The sequence below is a fragment of the Amblyomma mixtum genome, chromosome 5, assembly GCF_055824585.1.
Source record: "Amblyomma mixtum isolate Tamu chromosome 5, ASM5582458v1, whole genome shotgun sequence".
NCBI classification, from domain to species: domain Eukaryota; kingdom Metazoa; phylum Arthropoda; class Arachnida; order Ixodida; family Ixodidae; genus Amblyomma; species Amblyomma mixtum.
In genome coordinates, this window is record NC_143016.1 from 130,077,522 (window position 1) to 130,094,558 (window position 17,037).

General features: G+C 52.3%; 1 protein-coding gene across 1 annotated transcript in view; it reads left to right on the top strand.

Moving 5' to 3' along the window:
- LOC149343709 (glypican-6-like) overlaps positions 1-17,037 on the top strand; it is a 148,693-nt gene that overhangs the window by 90,689 nt on the left and 40,967 nt on the right. The window contains exon 2 of the mRNA XM_089546031.1: positions 15,200-15,358. Coding sequence (XP_089402157.1) covers positions 15,200-15,358 — 159 coding nt within the window. The remainder of the gene's footprint in view (positions 1-15,199; positions 15,359-17,037) is intronic.

Genomic DNA, 17,037 nt, shown 5'->3' on the forward strand with positions numbered 1-17,037 from the left:
CGCTTTGCTGAACCTATGTAGTTTCGAGATTGACGGCAAATAAGAAAAAAAAAAGAAATAAAAGATCAGAGAAAGATACCTTACCTGTAGTTCCGTGATGACCGGCCGCCCTTAAACGTCGTCGCTTGCTGTTCGATGGACGCCGGGAGGGCGGGTGGGCTCGGCGCCAGAGTATTTTTAAAAGTCCCGCTAATGGCGTATTGATTGCCCGCCATCGACTACGGCGCAGAGGACTGATAAGCGAAAGGATCTGCGAGAGGGAAATGAAGCGGCTGGAAAGAAAAGAACGAGGAGAAAAAAAGGGGAATAAAATGTGCTCTCTTCTGGAGACAGCTCCCGTTCGGCTCCGTCCCTATTCACTCTATAGCGGGATGCATAATTTAACCGTCCCGCGCAAGCTTTCCTCACTTTCCGATGCCGTCGAACGCGGCTGCCTTTCAGGGAAGAGCCCTTTTCCGTCCGCCTTTTCTTTCCCCGGTGTTTTGTTCTTCTTTCACTCTCTTTTTTTCCCTTACTTTTCTTTATATATCTATTTATAATGCGTCCGTTTCGCAAAGCCGGATTTTATATCGCGCATTGTCAGCACGTTGGAGCCCTTCCGTACGTTTGTATCGACACGCTTTCCAAATGTGCTTTGGGAATCATGTAGGCGGAGGTTTGCATACAATTCAACCATGCGCAGAGAGGATTTGTTGCGTAAGCTGAACGTCGCCTTTATGTGCGCCGTAAGCTTGCCTGCTGCATGAATTCGTCATTTCGGGGTTATGTCTATGCGGTGTTGCTGGGCGATTCGTGTGTGCACAATAAAACGCCTCTGCGCAGGTAACATTTAAAAACTTTTCTCACCTATTTGCTTTGGGTGGTTTATATGGGGGTTTAACGTCTCAAAGCGACTCAGGCTATGAGGCACACCGTATAGTGAAGGGCTCTAGATAATTTCAACCACCTGGGGTTCCTTAACGTGTACTGACATCGCACAGTACTCGGGCCTCGGTAGTATTTCGCCTCCATCGAAATTCAACAGCCGCGGCCGGGATCGAACCCACGTCGTTCGGGTCTGCAGCCGAGCTCCATAACCGCTGAGCCACCGCGGCGGCTTCACCGCTTTGCCATAACGCACCCGTCGAATGCCATTTATTGCAGCGGAGTTCCCGTACCGTTCTATCTCGTCGTGTATAGGGCGCGAAAAATGAATCCTTTGATTATATTGCGCGTGAAGTGCCAGAGACGACTATACCTAAGACACCGCTTACAGCGGGAAAGAACAAAACAAAAGGGAATAAGAAATAATTAAAATAATTACTGACTCTGCCTGTATATATAAACCTATAGTTCGTGCCCCGTTCCCGTCTCAGCGGTCGTTAGCGTTTCTCGCCTGAGCGGTACACCGGTCGCCATCACTGCACCACGAACGCATAGAGGCTCACAAACGAGGCAATGAAAGACGCATTATGGCACAAGGCGCACGCCCCGTCAGCACTTATGAGGACATCACTGCGCGGGGGAGGGCGGGGTCGTTGTCGTCGCTGCTGTGATTATGGGGAGGGCTTCGTTATTATGCCCACAAACAAACAGAGAACACGCGTGCTGCTTCATTCAATCCCCCCCCCCCCCCCCGCCTCCGCGGTCCTTGCTAACAGGTTATTTTTTTGTTTTTTTGTCCTCAATTTGCGCTTCCTTCATCCGTGAAGACGCGTAGCACGATGGTAAACAAAAACAAGGGAATGAATTAGACGCTGGTTAGGAGAGCATGGGAGAAGGGGAGGTTCTATGTGGGGAAGGGCGCCGTTTATAAGCCTCATAACGGCCGATCAACACCCGCCGCTGAGCCTCCAGGTCCGCACTGTGTCGCGTGAAGGCGCTTATTACTTCCCCACGAGCGGACCCGTGCAGCAAGTGTACGCGCTGCTGGTTTCTTTTAACTTTTTCGAAACCGTTTTTTTAAACTATTAGTCCCCGCAAAGCACCGGTTTGTTATGCTCATCGACGTAGTCGTGTTCAAACCTGCGTGTAGCAGTTTTGTCGGGTACTTTCCTGCCGCGGTGCTGCAGGTTAGTACTGATTAGCCGCGTTTACACGAATGCGACGGAAGTGGACCCCAGTCCACTTTTTGAGGGAAAAAGCAGGTTTTGAAAAGGAAAAGCGTGACTGGTCCTCTACTCTCTTCCTGGACGTTTTTGCACTTTTCCTCAAAAAGTGGACTGGAGTCGACTTCTGTCGCATTCGTGTAAACGCGCCTATTGCCATTCAGAGGGAAACCTCCTCGGTCAGCCGAACTTAGGTATTTAGCACTCACCTGGGGGTGCAAATCATATGTCTATTTGCTCTTTAACGACCGGCTGCAAGGCTGATCCTATGCTTTTTGAGTCCCCCTCGTCTTCATAATTGTGCGTGCGTGCATGCGAGTGTGAAAAAGTGAAAGAAGGAGAGAGGAAGTGTCGAGGGAAGAGTGAAGGAGGAGAGCGACGTAAACTTAAATATCACTGGCGAATTCACGAAAGCTTTAACTGAGTGGAAACGAGCTAGCCAACGGAAGAGTTAAGTGAAACAGGCCTATGTGGGTGCGCAAATGAGCCGCTGTTAACGAGCGAACTTGCGTTATCTGCGAGCTCGTTAGGGGTTTTGGAAGTACGGCCACGTTAGCAGTGGGTGCTCTGCACCGCCTGGAAGCTAAATGATATGCTTCACTGAGATGTTCAAGCCTACAAGAAACAATGTTAGGCAAGTATTAAGAGTGGATGTAGTTAGTTTGATTGCAATAAACCAGAGGCGTGACAGTTTGCTTCGCAAAACAGTGCTTCGGGAGGAATTTTTTTTTTTTTTTTAAGAGACAACTGTTTAGTAACAGTTCGCGAGAGTCAGTTTGTATAAATACTCGCACAAGTTCATTAAACGCGCCGTATCAGGCAATCTTTTTTGCTCCGGAAACTGCTCAGGTCCTCTTCACGCCCAGTGGTTAGCGTGCTCGACTGCTGAGCCGGAGGAACGGACTGCAGTCTTGCCCGAGTCGGCCTTGTTTCGACATAGGCGAAACGCAAAAAGTCGCCCCGGCGCTGTGCGATCTGAGTGCTCGTTAAACAACCCTATCCAGTCGTTCTAATTTAATCCGGAGCCCTCCATTATACGCCTTCCCTCGTAGGCCACGTGTCGCTTCGGGACGTTAAAACCCCCACTTTTTTTTTTTTTCTTCAAGTCCGTATGATCGTGAGCGAAAGAGCGTGGGCCTGTTGTCATCACAAGCAAGAGTATACGTGCTGCTTTTTGCTTGTTTTTCCTCCTCTTAGCTTCGCCGAAAACCACCTTGACTAATGGTACAGATCCTATCTGCTAATGGCGTACCACCCTGCCTGTGCAATTTGCTAGCTGTTGCAAACCACGATGGACCGTGCACATTCTGTAACCACATGTAACCAGCTGGCTAGCAGCGTAGTCTTAAATGCTGATATAAAGCCGAGGGTAACTCCTTGGCTATGCACGGACGCAGTAGCCGCATATACGGCGACCGAATGATTTGTCTGTGGAATTCGTGTGTTAACCATTGTCATGACACGCCCCAATCTGAGAGAGCTTGTTACGGAGTCTGGTCAGCTTGTAATTTTGGCGGTCTGCGCAGAACCTCTTCGTTAACCCCCCCCTCCCCCCCCCCCTCCCCCCCTTCCCCCCCGCGCATTCTACGCCCACTCGCTTCCTCTCCCCAGTTTAGTGTGGATGCTAGCCGCGGATGCTGTAGAATCAGCATTGGGAGGACTTCAGCCTCTACCCTACGTATGCGGCCAAGTACTTGAGGTGTACGCCATCGCAGTCCAAAAATACGCCAGGATGACTGTGCGTTCTGATATTCCCTAGCGTGAACACCAGCTGGTCTGATGTGGTATGGTGTAAAACACCAAACTGTTTTAGTGTGTCCAAATGGACACCTTAGACTGTCTTAATGTGTACCAGTGTGCACATCTTCTTCCCTTAGTGTGCGGTGGTGTTTACACTACAGACATGGTTGGCGTGCACAACAGACCATTTTCATAAAGACATGAGTGCATCTTATTGTAATTCAGGTGAGCTCTTCACTGCGGGCGCAAAATTGGCACCGTGCTAATATCGGGCGCAAGCGCATGAATGCCTTTCTGCTTTAAAAAAAATATATATATGTACACCCGTTCTGGCCTGTCCCGGACGTAGTAGCATTTGTATGGCGCGCCTACAGTTGTACATATATATGTAGGATTGGCCGCGTCGCTTCGTGAAAAAAGCGCTGCCCCCGCAGCCTTGGCCCCCGGGGCGAGCTTTTCAGGCGGGACTCTTGCGTGAATCGGTGACCCAATGGAATGGTCGCAGGAACTCTCGGAATGCGAAGCTTTCAAGGCCAGCGCGCGCCGACGTTTTTCTCAGCGGGAGTGCTGCTGCGTATCTCATCTGCCGAGGCTTCTTTGATATCGCGCGGCCCCCGTAATAGCCTGTCATTGCCCGAATAGATTCCAAGGGCGGCGGTCTCCATTCGAACATCTCCGTTTCTCTTCTTGTTGAACGTATAGACGTGCCTCCTCAGCATGATAGCGGAGTTAAGAGGGTGGAAAATGGGGGACGCGGCGAGGGACCTTGAAGAGGCGACTTGCTCGGGTTATTTGGTTTGTTTGTTGCCTTCTTCTTCTTCTCTCTATTTAAACGACGCAATGGTACAGGCAGAGTTTTGGCAGCGGGAATGAGCGAGTGCTTAGAAATGTGCCGTGCGTATAGTGAATAGAACGCGGTTTGTCAGCTCGTTGCCTGCTGTCGACTGCTGCGAACTGTCTGAGAAGCAGACTGTATAGGTTGAGGTTGACAGAAGAACAGCTCGTCGGCGCCACTAATTAACAGAGAAAAGAACTACAGGGGGACACTCAAGCTCCGCATTAAAGGTATGACGCGATAGCCTAGTGGGCTAATTCCCATATATGCGGAAGGTCATTCTCTCCTTTAGATTCATAGATGCCTGGGAGTCCTCATAACCCTGCTGCCTCAGTAGTGCAGCAGTTAAGCGATGCCCCACTGCCCTGTGGTGGCAGGTGCTCCTATAGCGGTGGGCCTTCTGCGTCCCAGGTTGCTCTTCCCGAGCGACCAATCATTAGCTAATTAATTGCCATCTGCCAGGGTGGGCAGTTTGCTCACTATCCTGTGGGCAGGTTGCGATGACGGCGTAAGGTCACGCGACCTAGGTGGCCTATCTGCCTCCTATAAAAAAAAAAAAACTATCGCGTTAAAAAAAAAAAGAAAAACTCCGTGTCTTGCATGTGCGAATGCTTTCAGAGAGCTTAATGCAGTCAGATTACAAGTCTATCGCCCCTACCATTGAAGACCGTGTGAGACTTTTCGCGCTCGGATATCTCTGATTCGATAAGAGTATACAACGTAGCGTAAAGCACGAAACGGATTTGCTGAGGAAATCAGACCTTACATAACTTTTTTTCTTGACGATTATCGTCCAGGACGTGCTTGCCTCGTCGCGAAGCCGCTATACGTGGAATAGCAGGCGCAATCCCCGAGCAATTTTTTTTTTTTTCATTTTGTTCGTGTTCTTTTTTTCTTTTTTTTAGGTGGGAGGAAGGGATTTTCCAGTCTGCTGCGCCGCGTTCGTCCAAGCGGGCCCGCGTATGGCGCTGGGACTGCTAAGCACACACTCGCTCACCCGCACACACACAATGTTTCGCGAACAGTCGTGCCAGTTCACACGCTCGCGCTTCGCGGTCTCGTTTGTGTCCTCTCCCCTCCGGCAGCGCACTGCGGCGTTGTTAGCGTTGTATCGCGCATGCCCTCCTGCGTCGAGCTGGGCATACTCTGTGTGCTACTACCTGCAAGAAGAATCGGCTCGCTTTCCTCGTGGTTTGACAAGCGAGCCGAGCTCGCAAAGTAGAGCGCCGCTTTGAAATGGGCGTCCGTGTATGCGCACAGGAATACCTGAGAGAAAGGGGACCCAAGGTGTGCGGGCCGCGGTTTGTGTGCCGGAAGGAGAGGAGAGCTCCCGCGTTCCCGGTGGGGATTAGAACCCCTCGGGTCGGGGCTCGACCCCCGTCCATCCATGCCTGGCATCTCTCCTTGCCGCACAGGGAGTTGAGGTGCGCAACCCTCGCCCTTGTCTGGTTGCTCTGTGAAGGAAGAATGCTGGGGGAAGGTGAGGAGAACAGGGGAGAGAGAGAGAGAGAGGAGCGGGATGAGGAGAAGCGGCGGCGGCGGTGGCGGCGCCTGGAAAAGATGGATGACGTCATGTCTCGGCGTGAAGCGAAGAGGAAGCTTCGCGGATGGAATGACACATCGCTTTTCTATTCACCGGTCCCCGGACAAATTCGCTCAGTCTCCCCCGCCTCCCACGCCGCTGCCTCACCTTCGCGGTGGGAGGCTGTCGCTCCTCGTATGTGTGCGCGTGTGCGGTGAAGCAAAGGGAGGGAGGGAGGGGGGGGGGGGCGCAAAGGGAAGGGAAGCGTCTAGTGCTGGGCGGCGGCTGATGGCTTTGAAACGACTCTCGGCGCAGCGGCTAGGAACCCTGCCTTCTCCTGAAAGTAATATAGCTCTGGGGGCCGCGCTCTTGGGCGTTTGTGCTTAGGATGACGACCGAATCCTCACTTTTTTTGGTGCCGCCTTTTTATTTGTCTCGGACTCGGGAGAGGATTTGTTTCAGCGCTAAGCGCGCTTGTTCCGAGCTTCCTTGCGCTTGTGGGCTTGGTGCCGCGTTTTTCATTATTTGCTCTTTCCTTTACGTTTACCTGCTCTCTTACTCTCTACCACTCGCCTTCTCGCTTATAGTTCCTCTTTTTCTCAGATCGAAGCCGCTTGGCGCGCGCAGGTTTAATCTGAAAGGGCGCACTGGGCTGGAACACAATTGTCCAGAAGTGGATGACGCACGCTCTACTGTGTGGCTCCCAGTGCCTGCTTTTCAATCGGCGACCGCGCCTCGTCTTGTGCCTGCGCAGCAATTCTCTGCACTCACCCCTCCCTACACGTTGAACACGAGAAGAGGCGGTTACTGCCCAATCTATTTTACTTTACTGCCCCGCAGAATAACTTTCGCGACTTGCCCCTCCGCCTCTTCAAGAGCTGAAAGACCCAGACAGAGGCGGGTGGAAAGAGCGTGCAGTATGGGTACCGGCGCTTTTTATGCTTGTCTGGCAACCTAAAGCGTGCGCGCGCGTGCGTGTCAAATTCCATAAGCGAGTCTAACGAGCCTTGCAACCTGAACGACGGGAAAAACTTCGGACACTCCATTACGCCTCACATCGTCGCTCCTGTCTCCCCCTGTCCCCGCCTGTTCTTCCCTTGTCTCTGGCCAAGATGCGGCAGGGCCAGCCGCTTCTTGTGCACTACCGCTCTTACGGGTTTGACATAAACCGAAACAACGGGCTGCCTGTTTTTTTATACTATAGCTGTTCATCGCTCGAATCTCAAAAGGCCGCCTTTGCCCGCAGCGGTCGCAGATTGCGCGCTGCGCACTCGCTTTCTCCAGTGGCGTACCACTCAGCCCGCCATTAATGCATTTCACTGCGCATTTGCGTCGCGTTGACGGCTCCCCGGGGATGCGTTCCGAGACCCGCGGCTCGAGTGGTGAGAGTGGGAGGCGGGCCGGGGTGGAAAGCCCCCCTCCCTGTTGATCGCGTCACGCCCCAGCTGAGAACCAGCCGAGCGCGCCCGATGAAATCACCCCCTCGCCGACTGCTCTTCCTTGGCGCGACTTCTCTCTCGTGACACATCTTCCTCTCGCGAGGGTGTGTCGCCCGAGTTGCGTGCAGCGCTCCCGTGTGGCGTATTATAATGCGTGCACGTCTGGAGCGGCGCCACCCACGTGAGCGTCCTGACCGACTCGGGATCGCTGAATGTCTTTGCTGCTGCTCACGAACTGAAAAGTGAAAATATGAATGCGTCCCGTCCGCGCTGTCTGTTGAACCTGTCGAGACACCTTGGAAGTGGGCTAGTTTTGTGAGAGTTCATCTGGACCAGGGAGCGCGGAAACACTACCTACGCCCGCCGCAACTCGAAAGGCTCTTTCAGGCCGTGTTAACTGCTAGGAAAGATGCAGTCAGCACTAAGGAACGGCATGGGAAGGGAGCACGTTGTGATGCGGCTCCTCGAAGGCCTGCAACTTGCCGGGCTAGATCTCTCTCCGTCTACTCTAGATTTCGCTGCACTGCCGCGAATCACGCCGACAGGTATCGCGCAGTGCTGACTGAACAGTCGTGCGCTTGCAGCGAACGCCTAGTAGTGGAGTGGCAGAGGAGCGAGGGACGTGGGTGACGCGACAAGACGGATGACATCCCCGCATAGCGTATAAGCGCGTGCGTTATAGGTCCCCGCAATTCGACGCTGGGATAGGCCTCGCGCCATTCACGGCGAGCAAGCGCACTGTGGTGTACTACGGGCGCCCTTCCATGCTGTGGTTTGAGCCGGAGTCAGGGTGTGCGTGGCAGCTGAGGTATGGCGGTAGATGCGCGTGTCTAAGCGCCGAGCCAGGCTGAATGCGCTTCGTCGCCCCCCCCCCCCCCCCCCCCTTGTCGCCCTGCACGGATAGCTGGCTGTCGCGTGGATATTAAGCGATGTCACGTGCAACGCGTGCCTCAGGGGGCTGATATGAAAAACGCCGTTCCCATCTGACTGACGGCTTTAGTGGCAGGGCTGTGTAGACCTCGTGTCTAGCTGGCGGTTTCTTACGATGGCGTTTAGGGGTTTGCTGAATGCTTTGAATGCGACGGAGGTCGCTTCTCGCCGTAATGGCTCTCTTTGAGCGGTTGCGCTCAGATCACAAAACGTGAATGAAACGTGAAGGACAGATCACGCGTGGCCTTATCCTGGCTGCGATTTCGAATCGAAATCAAGAGGAAGAAGTGGGCTTGGGCAGGGCATGTAATGCGAAGGCAAGATAACCGCTGGTCCTTGAGGGTAATGGAGTGGATTCCAGGAGAAGGCAAGCGTAGCAGGGGGCGGCAGAAAGTTAGGTGGGCGGATGAGATCCAGAAATTTGCGGGGATACGGTGGCCGTAGCCGGCAAAGGACAGGGTTAATAGGAGCGACACGGAGCAGGTCTTCGCCCTGCAGTGGGCGTAGTCAGGCTGATGATGATGCTGATTCGAGACTCGTACGTTACATATCGGCACTTGGCGCGCATGTTGCTCGGGGTATTGCCTGCTCCCGAGTGTGATAGGTCTCCGGCTTTCGTTGAATCGCGTTAGTTTCGCGTATGCGTACGGTGTTCGAGATGTGTGGTTGTGCTTTCATAAAGCCTGAAGGAAACCGCAAAGCACCAAATAACATGTTGGTGCATGAAATCACGACATCATTCTTGTACAAAGCAAGCGCTCGTAACATTATGCCTTTTCTTTTTTATATATTTTTATTTTTATCACAAGTGCCCCTGCCAAGAAAGTTGTAAGCTTGCAGTAAATGAGATATAGATCGAGCGCTGTTACCTTTTCTGGGCCTCTGTGTGAAGGTCGAAAGTCGGTCACGCAGCATGCTCTAACTTTCGCTCGAAACAGGATAGTACAGCCCGTAGTCGCACTGGGTGCAACGGACCGCATTTAACGTCGCCTCCATGCAGTTGCGTTCTGTCTCGCGATTGGAAAGCCCCTTCTCAAACGCCGCGCTCAAAATAAGCTGTTTGACCGCGAACGCCCCCCATAGCTGCTGCGTACCAGCGCGTCAGACGCAACAAAAGCGAGCTCAGAAGAGGGCGACGAACGGAACCCTTTTCTTGCTCGGTATTAGCGCCCCCTCTTTCATTTTCCCTCGCACTCTCTCTGTGGATTTTCGAACTTAATGAGGAGCGCATGCTTCATCCCGTCTACCTTTGCTTCGCTGACTCAGTTCAGGTTGCCGATACTGCTTTGAAGTTTGTGTGCGCAGTGGCCGGAAAGAGACGGGAGCGCCCATTTCGGAGTTGTCGTTCACTCAGTCGTCTTTAGAGTCCTTTGGGTCCCCTCTCTCAGGTCTCACTTGCGACGGGGTATTTGCCGACGCCTATGCTCCGAGGCGTGGCCGATCGTCCTCTCATCTCATCTCTCTGTCTCTCCCTCTCTGTGTAAGCCCCGGCAGAACCGCGCGAGCCGCAGGCAAGCCGCGCTTTAGAATTGGGGAAAATTGGAACCGCGGGTCGCGCCTTCGTGCGCCTTTCGGCCGGGACTCGTCAGATATTTTTTTTACTTTTCTCTGCGACTTTCCTAACGCAATATACACCGGTGAGCGAGAGAAAGAAGGATAGAGAGAGAGAGAGAGAAAAGAGGAGTTCCTTCAAGACGCGCCGGGTTCAAAGGATGGCTCGGGAATTCGTTTACGCGAGCAGGCAGCTCTTCCATTTCCCGTGTGTTGGCTTTGGCGCATGCCCGACCTGTCTTAAAAGGGTTCTTTTGCCTCCTCGTTTGTTGTGTTTGTATATTCTTGGGAGACGCGTTTAATTGTAAGCCTGTCCGTAATAACGTACACAGATGATCGCCCTGCGGCGGCAGCCGAGGCCCAGTGGCTCTTAGAACGTTCCTTGGCTGTGCGCTGTTGATGAATTTGCTTCCAAGAATAGGGCCTCGCCTGCACTTGGGCATGTCCACCGTGCGTGGGCTCGCGAGTCTGGGCCCGTTGGTGTTAGGTTTTGCACAAGTGGTCTGCGGGCGTTGCACTTAGGATATACGTATATTTGTTTTCGATTCAGAAAAGAAACTTGTCAGACATCTTTCGGAGGAATTGTGGCAAAACGTTTTTACCGCAGGCGACATCCTAGTTGCAAATGGTTATGAATGCTGTTTGCGGTTGCACAAGTCATCGCCAAGGAATTTCCTTGAAAAATAGGCGCAATTTATGTTCCTAAAGCGATAGGCAAAATGTGCTATAGAGGAGAAGAACTTTTTTTTCCTTTTTGCAAACTACGTTTGTAAGAACCTTGAAAAAACTTGTTTCTAACAGCACGCAGGTAGCGGCAGTATGCAAGCGCGTGGACTAGCTCCGCGCTTTGCGAAGCGCTGCCACCGAGGGCCAGTGAGAATGGGCGGCACCAGGCTATGCGCATGCGCGGAATGAGCAGCCGCCCGTGCATGCTGCCCGAGCGCCTTTGCGCTGATTCCTGACGGATCTGGGCGGCAACGCTTCGCTGAATGCAGGAAAGGGAACACGTGCTACCTATACACATACACGTATTACACACACCACACACACATGAAAGAGAGACGGGCAAATGCCGTCATGTCCATTAAGAATAATCCCCGTTCATTTTCTTCACATTTTGTGAACGGAAATTGCCTGCTCTTAATTCCCACCCAGCATGCGTCCCTCAGAGGAGTCGCCACAGTGCACACTTGCCACAAGCCCATCCTCCTTACAATCGTTCAAAAATCGCATCTCCATAATTTGGCCTCTTGTTCGTCGCCACCGTCACCGCCACGATTTCTTTTTTTTTTATTCGAGCTGTTTGCCATCAGGCATAATGAAAAAGGAGAAAAAGAAACACAAACACAAAAAGAAAACAATAGTAAAAGCAGCACCACTCCAGAGGGCTGAGAATACGGGAAGAAAATGGCAAGGGCGCAGCAGGTGCGCGGGCGCAACTGAATGTACGGTAGGAAAGTGGCCATTTCCTACCGTACATTCAGTTGCGCCCGCGCACCTGCTGCGCCCTTGCCATTTTCTTCCCGTATTCTCAGCCCTCTGGAGTGGTGCTGCTTTTGCTATTGTTTTCTTTTTGTGTTTGTGTTTCTTTTTCTTCTTTCCTGCCCCAAAGACCCATGCGTCTACGGGGCAGTCGCGTGCTTGCGCACTTGTGCTCGCTCTGCGACGACTGCTAATCTGGCGCGTTTCCGGTCGCTGCGTTCGCCCGTTCTCCCCGGGTTCGCCGGCGTCGGTCGCGTCGAGAGGGTCGCCACCGCCGAGCCGTGCGCGTGTCGGGTGGTGGTGTTGGGCCATCGCGCCAACTCGCCCCCGACCCCCGCCCGACGACCCGCCGTGCCGTTGTCGCGCCTGAGGAGAACGGCCAAGCTTTTCATCCGGTTTCAGTCTGCCGCCCACCTTCCATCATCGCGCTCGGCTGGCACCGCCCGGACACTCGAGTCTCTTCCTCCTTTCGCCCTCCTCCTCCTCCTCCGCAGTAAGCGTGTTCGGCTTCTTTCGCCTACACCCTTCACTTCTTCGCACGTTTGTAGCGTCGCTCTCTCGCTTCAACTCCCACCGCCTCCCGTTCCCATTGCTGTGGATCCCACTCGTTTATTTCGTCGTTATTTTTTTTTTTTTCAGCCGCTACCCTCTCCACACGCATCTCGCAGCTTGTGTTCGCAGTTTTCACGCCCTTCGGCTTGTCGGCGGCGTTGTCGCGTTATATTTTTATTCCTTCGCGAGTCCTCTAAGAGGAGGAGCCTGACGATTCTATTACGCGCCGTCCCTCGCAAATCGCGGTGCTCTCTTCTTTCTTTACCTTATTTCATAGTTTCGTTTTTCTTCTGTAACTTTTGGGCCAGCCTAAATGCGTCCGTTATTTTGCCTCTTTCTAGTTTTTCATCTACTACGCGGTTCTTCTCGCATCTTATCCTCCTCTCTCGCGTGGTTCATCTCTTTTTCTTATTCCCTACGACTCTTTTTCGATCTTCCTCAGCTCTTTTTTGCCTTGTCATCGTCTCGTTATCGCCTCCGATGCTGACTTCAGCCATCGATTCGTGCTTAGCTGGTGGCTTGCATATCGGACGGCGCAACGCTCGCGGGCGCCGGTGGCGTGCGGTGACGCGAAGCGGAGAAGGACCCGTTTTCCCTCCCTTATTTTTATTTTTGCTTCTACCGGGCCACGCTGTCGCCAGCGCGTTGGTCTCCAGGCAGACGACGGGCGCACGCAAAAAAGCTCACGCGCAAGCGCATTCAAACGAGCACGCAACCTGTGCGCCCCGCTGACGTGCGCGGGGACGCAAAGCAGGCGGGCTCAGGACCGCAGCTTCTTCTGATTCTGAGCCCGCACAGGAAAGAGATTGGGGAGGAGAGGATGCGAGGAGCACCGGAATGTCCTTTCAATTCGAGAAAGGGGTGCCCGCGCGCTGCTCTTCGAATTGAAATCTCGGCATCGGGAAAAAGGGGAGATGACGGCCCCCCTGCGCTTTCATCACGGGTCTTCTGCCCTCCCATTTTCCTCCGTTACTCTCTTACTTCTTTTTTATTTTATTTACCGCTTCACTCCTTTCTGGTGGTGGCGCATTGCGCCCTCCACAGCCTCTCTCCCTTCGTGTTTGCAATAGCCGGCCCCTGTGGAGACGACGTCTGTGCCGACGTTCTTTTCTTCTTCATAAGAGTTCCTGTTCTTCGTCCTCGGCCTGACGTCTTGCCGCCTCGAAGCAGAGTTCTGCCGCGGCTGTCGTGCTGTGTGCCGGCCGGCCTGCCTTCTTCTCCCCTTCCTTTTTTGTTACTATTTTTTTTTTGCTATGCCGTTGTCGTCGAAGACAGGCCTGCAGCTGGAACCACGGGCGCCCATACCCTTTCAGAAAGGTCTCGCTCTATATTTGCTCTTTTATTTCGCGCACCTCTCTTTCATCCGCCCTCGCTCTTTTTCTTCCTTGCTCCCGCGGAATAAATTTGCGCGTCAAACTTAATTTCGCGGCGAAATGGGAGCACCCCTGCTTTGGCCCCTTTGTTCGTTGTCAGCTGCGGCGGCAGCGAACTCCGCCGGCACGACTCTTTGAAGGCGTTCCGCGCGAGCGCAGGTGGCGGCAGGTTTGTGTATGTGGCGAGCAACCTGTGTATGGTGTGCGGTCGCTATGCCTGACAGTGATGGAGGAAGGGGAAGGGGGGTGGGGGTCGTGGCCGCAGCAGCCTGTCCTCACCCCTGGCTTTGACGGCTGCCTAGCTTTGCGTCGAGAGAAAAATAATAACAATAATACGGTTCCCGCCTTTGTTCTTTCCGAGTATGCGACTTCCATATCGCTTTTTCCTCGAAGTTCGTCCTTCGTGTTGCGTTTCGCGAAGCCCTTCGGGACGCCCTCGGAGTCGTCGTTAATTACGCAGAGCGGCGAAGAAGCCAGATGACTGCGCCTGCCTGTGTTCCCGCCTGCACGCCCGCCCGGCGGACTGACGTCATAGCGCCATGGGCGGTTTTTGTTTGTCGCTGCAAGGCTGCCTGCCGCCTGTCTTATGGCTTCCCCTTTTGTTTGTTTTCCTGCTAATTCTTGGGATCTTTAATTAAGCTGAGGTTGCGAGACCATTTGACAAAGAACTGTCGCAGCTGAACTTTCGTTCAAGAGTCCCGCAGTCCTTTCGTGGGGAACACGGAGGACAGCTCCGGCTAGCGCTTAGCATCTGGATACGTGAGGATAATTGCGTTGATGCTTATTTACATATCTATCGATTTGTTTGCGATTGCGTTTATTTATTCGACGCTTGATGCTGTTGAGCTGACTTGCTTGATAGGATGTGCTGCAGCCGGAGTCTGAAAAACGGCGAACTTGATGCTCTTCCTAGGCTTGTGCAAAAAGCTAGTTACAAAGGCTCTTGGTTCAAGGGCTGTTGTGAAACTTGTAGGGAAGCTGTGAAAATATGGCAAAAATAGCGAAGGTGGTTACATAATGGAACTTTCGGATGAAGCCGCTCCTGTGCTGCTTACTTTTTTCGTGTGGCGTCCTGTTTTTAGTGATGTGAAACGTTGTTTAGCAGAGCGACTTTTTCTACTTACTCATGGAGATAAGTAAAAAAAAAATATTTGCTTATATATAGCCTATGGAGTTTTATGTGGATAGCGGATTAAAATTTGGATACGGAAATGCTTATCATTATTTACACGAAGAACACAACAACTATGTTTATGCCATGTATTACGGTATATGTTATAGCACGTGTATCAACGTGACAGTCGAGGTCGTAAGTGAACAACGCCGTCTGAACTTCTGATAGGTTGATTTTCGCGTTGATGCCCACCAGCAGACTTTGGTTTCGCAGTGTTATCGTTGCTAACTCCCAAGCGTTCCTCACCCCAATATGTTGCCATATTTTGTTTGCATTAGTCGGCTACTAACTCGTGTTAGGTTGAAATTCTGACTTCGCCCATCGCTCGACCTTCACTGACCCCGACTGCTTGCCCAGTCCGCAACTTCGGACAGTATAGCGGCAACAAGTTTGATTAGATACCGCAGTGTATATATACATTTGTGCATTCATCATATTTCGTGCTCTTGGAAGTGAGAAGTATATACTACTGGTGCGTATTGTTTCATTGTTTTGCGGTTGTTGTTGTGTGCAGGGGAGCACCTGCAGATCTGCGAGCGCTCGCTGACCTGCTGCACCCAGGAGATGGAGCACCTGCTCAGCACCCAGAGCCGCGAGGATTTCGAGCGCGTGCTCCGCGACGAGATCGGCAAGGTGCGCGGGAAGTTCGCCGCCCGCATGCAGAGGTTCGACGGTGAGTGTGCTGTGCTGTGGCACACCTTTCCTCCGTAATCGTAAAAAAGAATCATGAAGAAAAAGAAAAACATTTGTTATGATTACAGACTGCTTCTGTGCATATAGTGGCGGGCAGCGAGCCGCTCGTAGTCGCCATTATTCTGGTCGCCATTATCTTGAAAATCATGCGGTGTAGGTTGAAGCACGTTGAAGCATCTATAGTGGCCCATGAGGCGCATGATATTGCCTCTTGGTGTGGTGAAGTATCTACTACGACTAGCTGTTCACACCCCGAGAACCCTGTACTCACTCGGCTCACAGCTGCTGAATGTTGTTTTCAACACGGCATACAGATAGTTTTTTTTTTCTTTTTTTGACCGCCATTTATCCAATTCGGCTAATGGTAAAGTGCATCGACCGGTCACCCTGCCACCCATTACCATGGCATTTGCACATTCGCGTGCCTTTCTGCTGTTATGCACTCACATCATAAGGGACGGAACGTCTGGTGGAGACACTCGGGATTTTAAGCTCATCGCTGTCCATTTTAACGGGACAAAAATAGATAGGCTGCGTGCTTTTTCACCCTGTACATTGTCCGGACAGCGAATTTCCATATTAACGAGGCGTAAATGCATTGAACAGTAAGCTGATCGGTTGATAATTTTTCAAGTCCCTGACGTCTCCTTTCGTAGTCCTAGCCGAAATCAAGAGGAAGAAATGGGCTTGGCCAGGGCATGTAATGCGAAGGCAAGATAACAGCTGGTCCTTAAGGGTAACGGAGTAGATTCCAAGAGAAGGCAAGCGTAGCAGGGGGCGGCAGAAAGTTAGATGGGCGGATGAGATTAAGAAATTTGCGGGAATGCGGTGGCCGCAGCTGGCAAAGGACAGGGTATAATTGGAGGGACATGGGAGCTAGAGGCCTTTGCCCTGCAGTGGGTGTAGTCAGGAGGATGATGATGAAGAAATACACCGAAAAAGTTCGGTCCCCAGAAAAACTGTCCATATTTCGAGTCGTTCATATTAACGGGGGTCGTATATTAACGGGGCGCGACTGTATACCCATACTCTTTAAGCCAAGGTGGATGAAGAATGACGGCAGTTGATAGTTCTCGCGAGACTGACGATCAGAACAGCGACTGCGAGGGATGTGTGTCCTGTGGTGTTAAGACCCGTTCACACTTGCCTTAAAATCCGGCGAGCGAAGCGGATTTGCTCGCCGCAGAAACAAGAACCTGTTCTCACTTGTTCACGCGCGGGCGAGGCGGATCCTCCGCGCCGCTGCTGTTTCTCGCTTTTCCACACCGCGTCGCTGCTAGTGGCATACACAGATATAGCGAGAAAAGAGCATAAATTTACGCTGTCTGCGTACCATAAGTGTATGCATGCTTGCGTACGTTAAACGCAGGCGCATTCTCACTTTTAGTTCAGCGTATGCTAGCAGAGACGCAAAAATAAACTTAGCCTATAGTGGCGCCATCTGGTTGTCAGGGCGGGAACCATTACTGTCAACAAACCGACTCTATTGTTAAGCCTAGAAGCGGCAGAATCGTCATTCTGAATAAAAAAAATAAATCAAATTTAGCACTTATACATTTTCTTAGAGGCGAGGTGAGACGAAGCGAAAAGACCTGTGCCGCATTTCTGGCCAGTGAACGCACTGAAAAAGGCAGCAACAATGAGAATTCAATCCGAAGC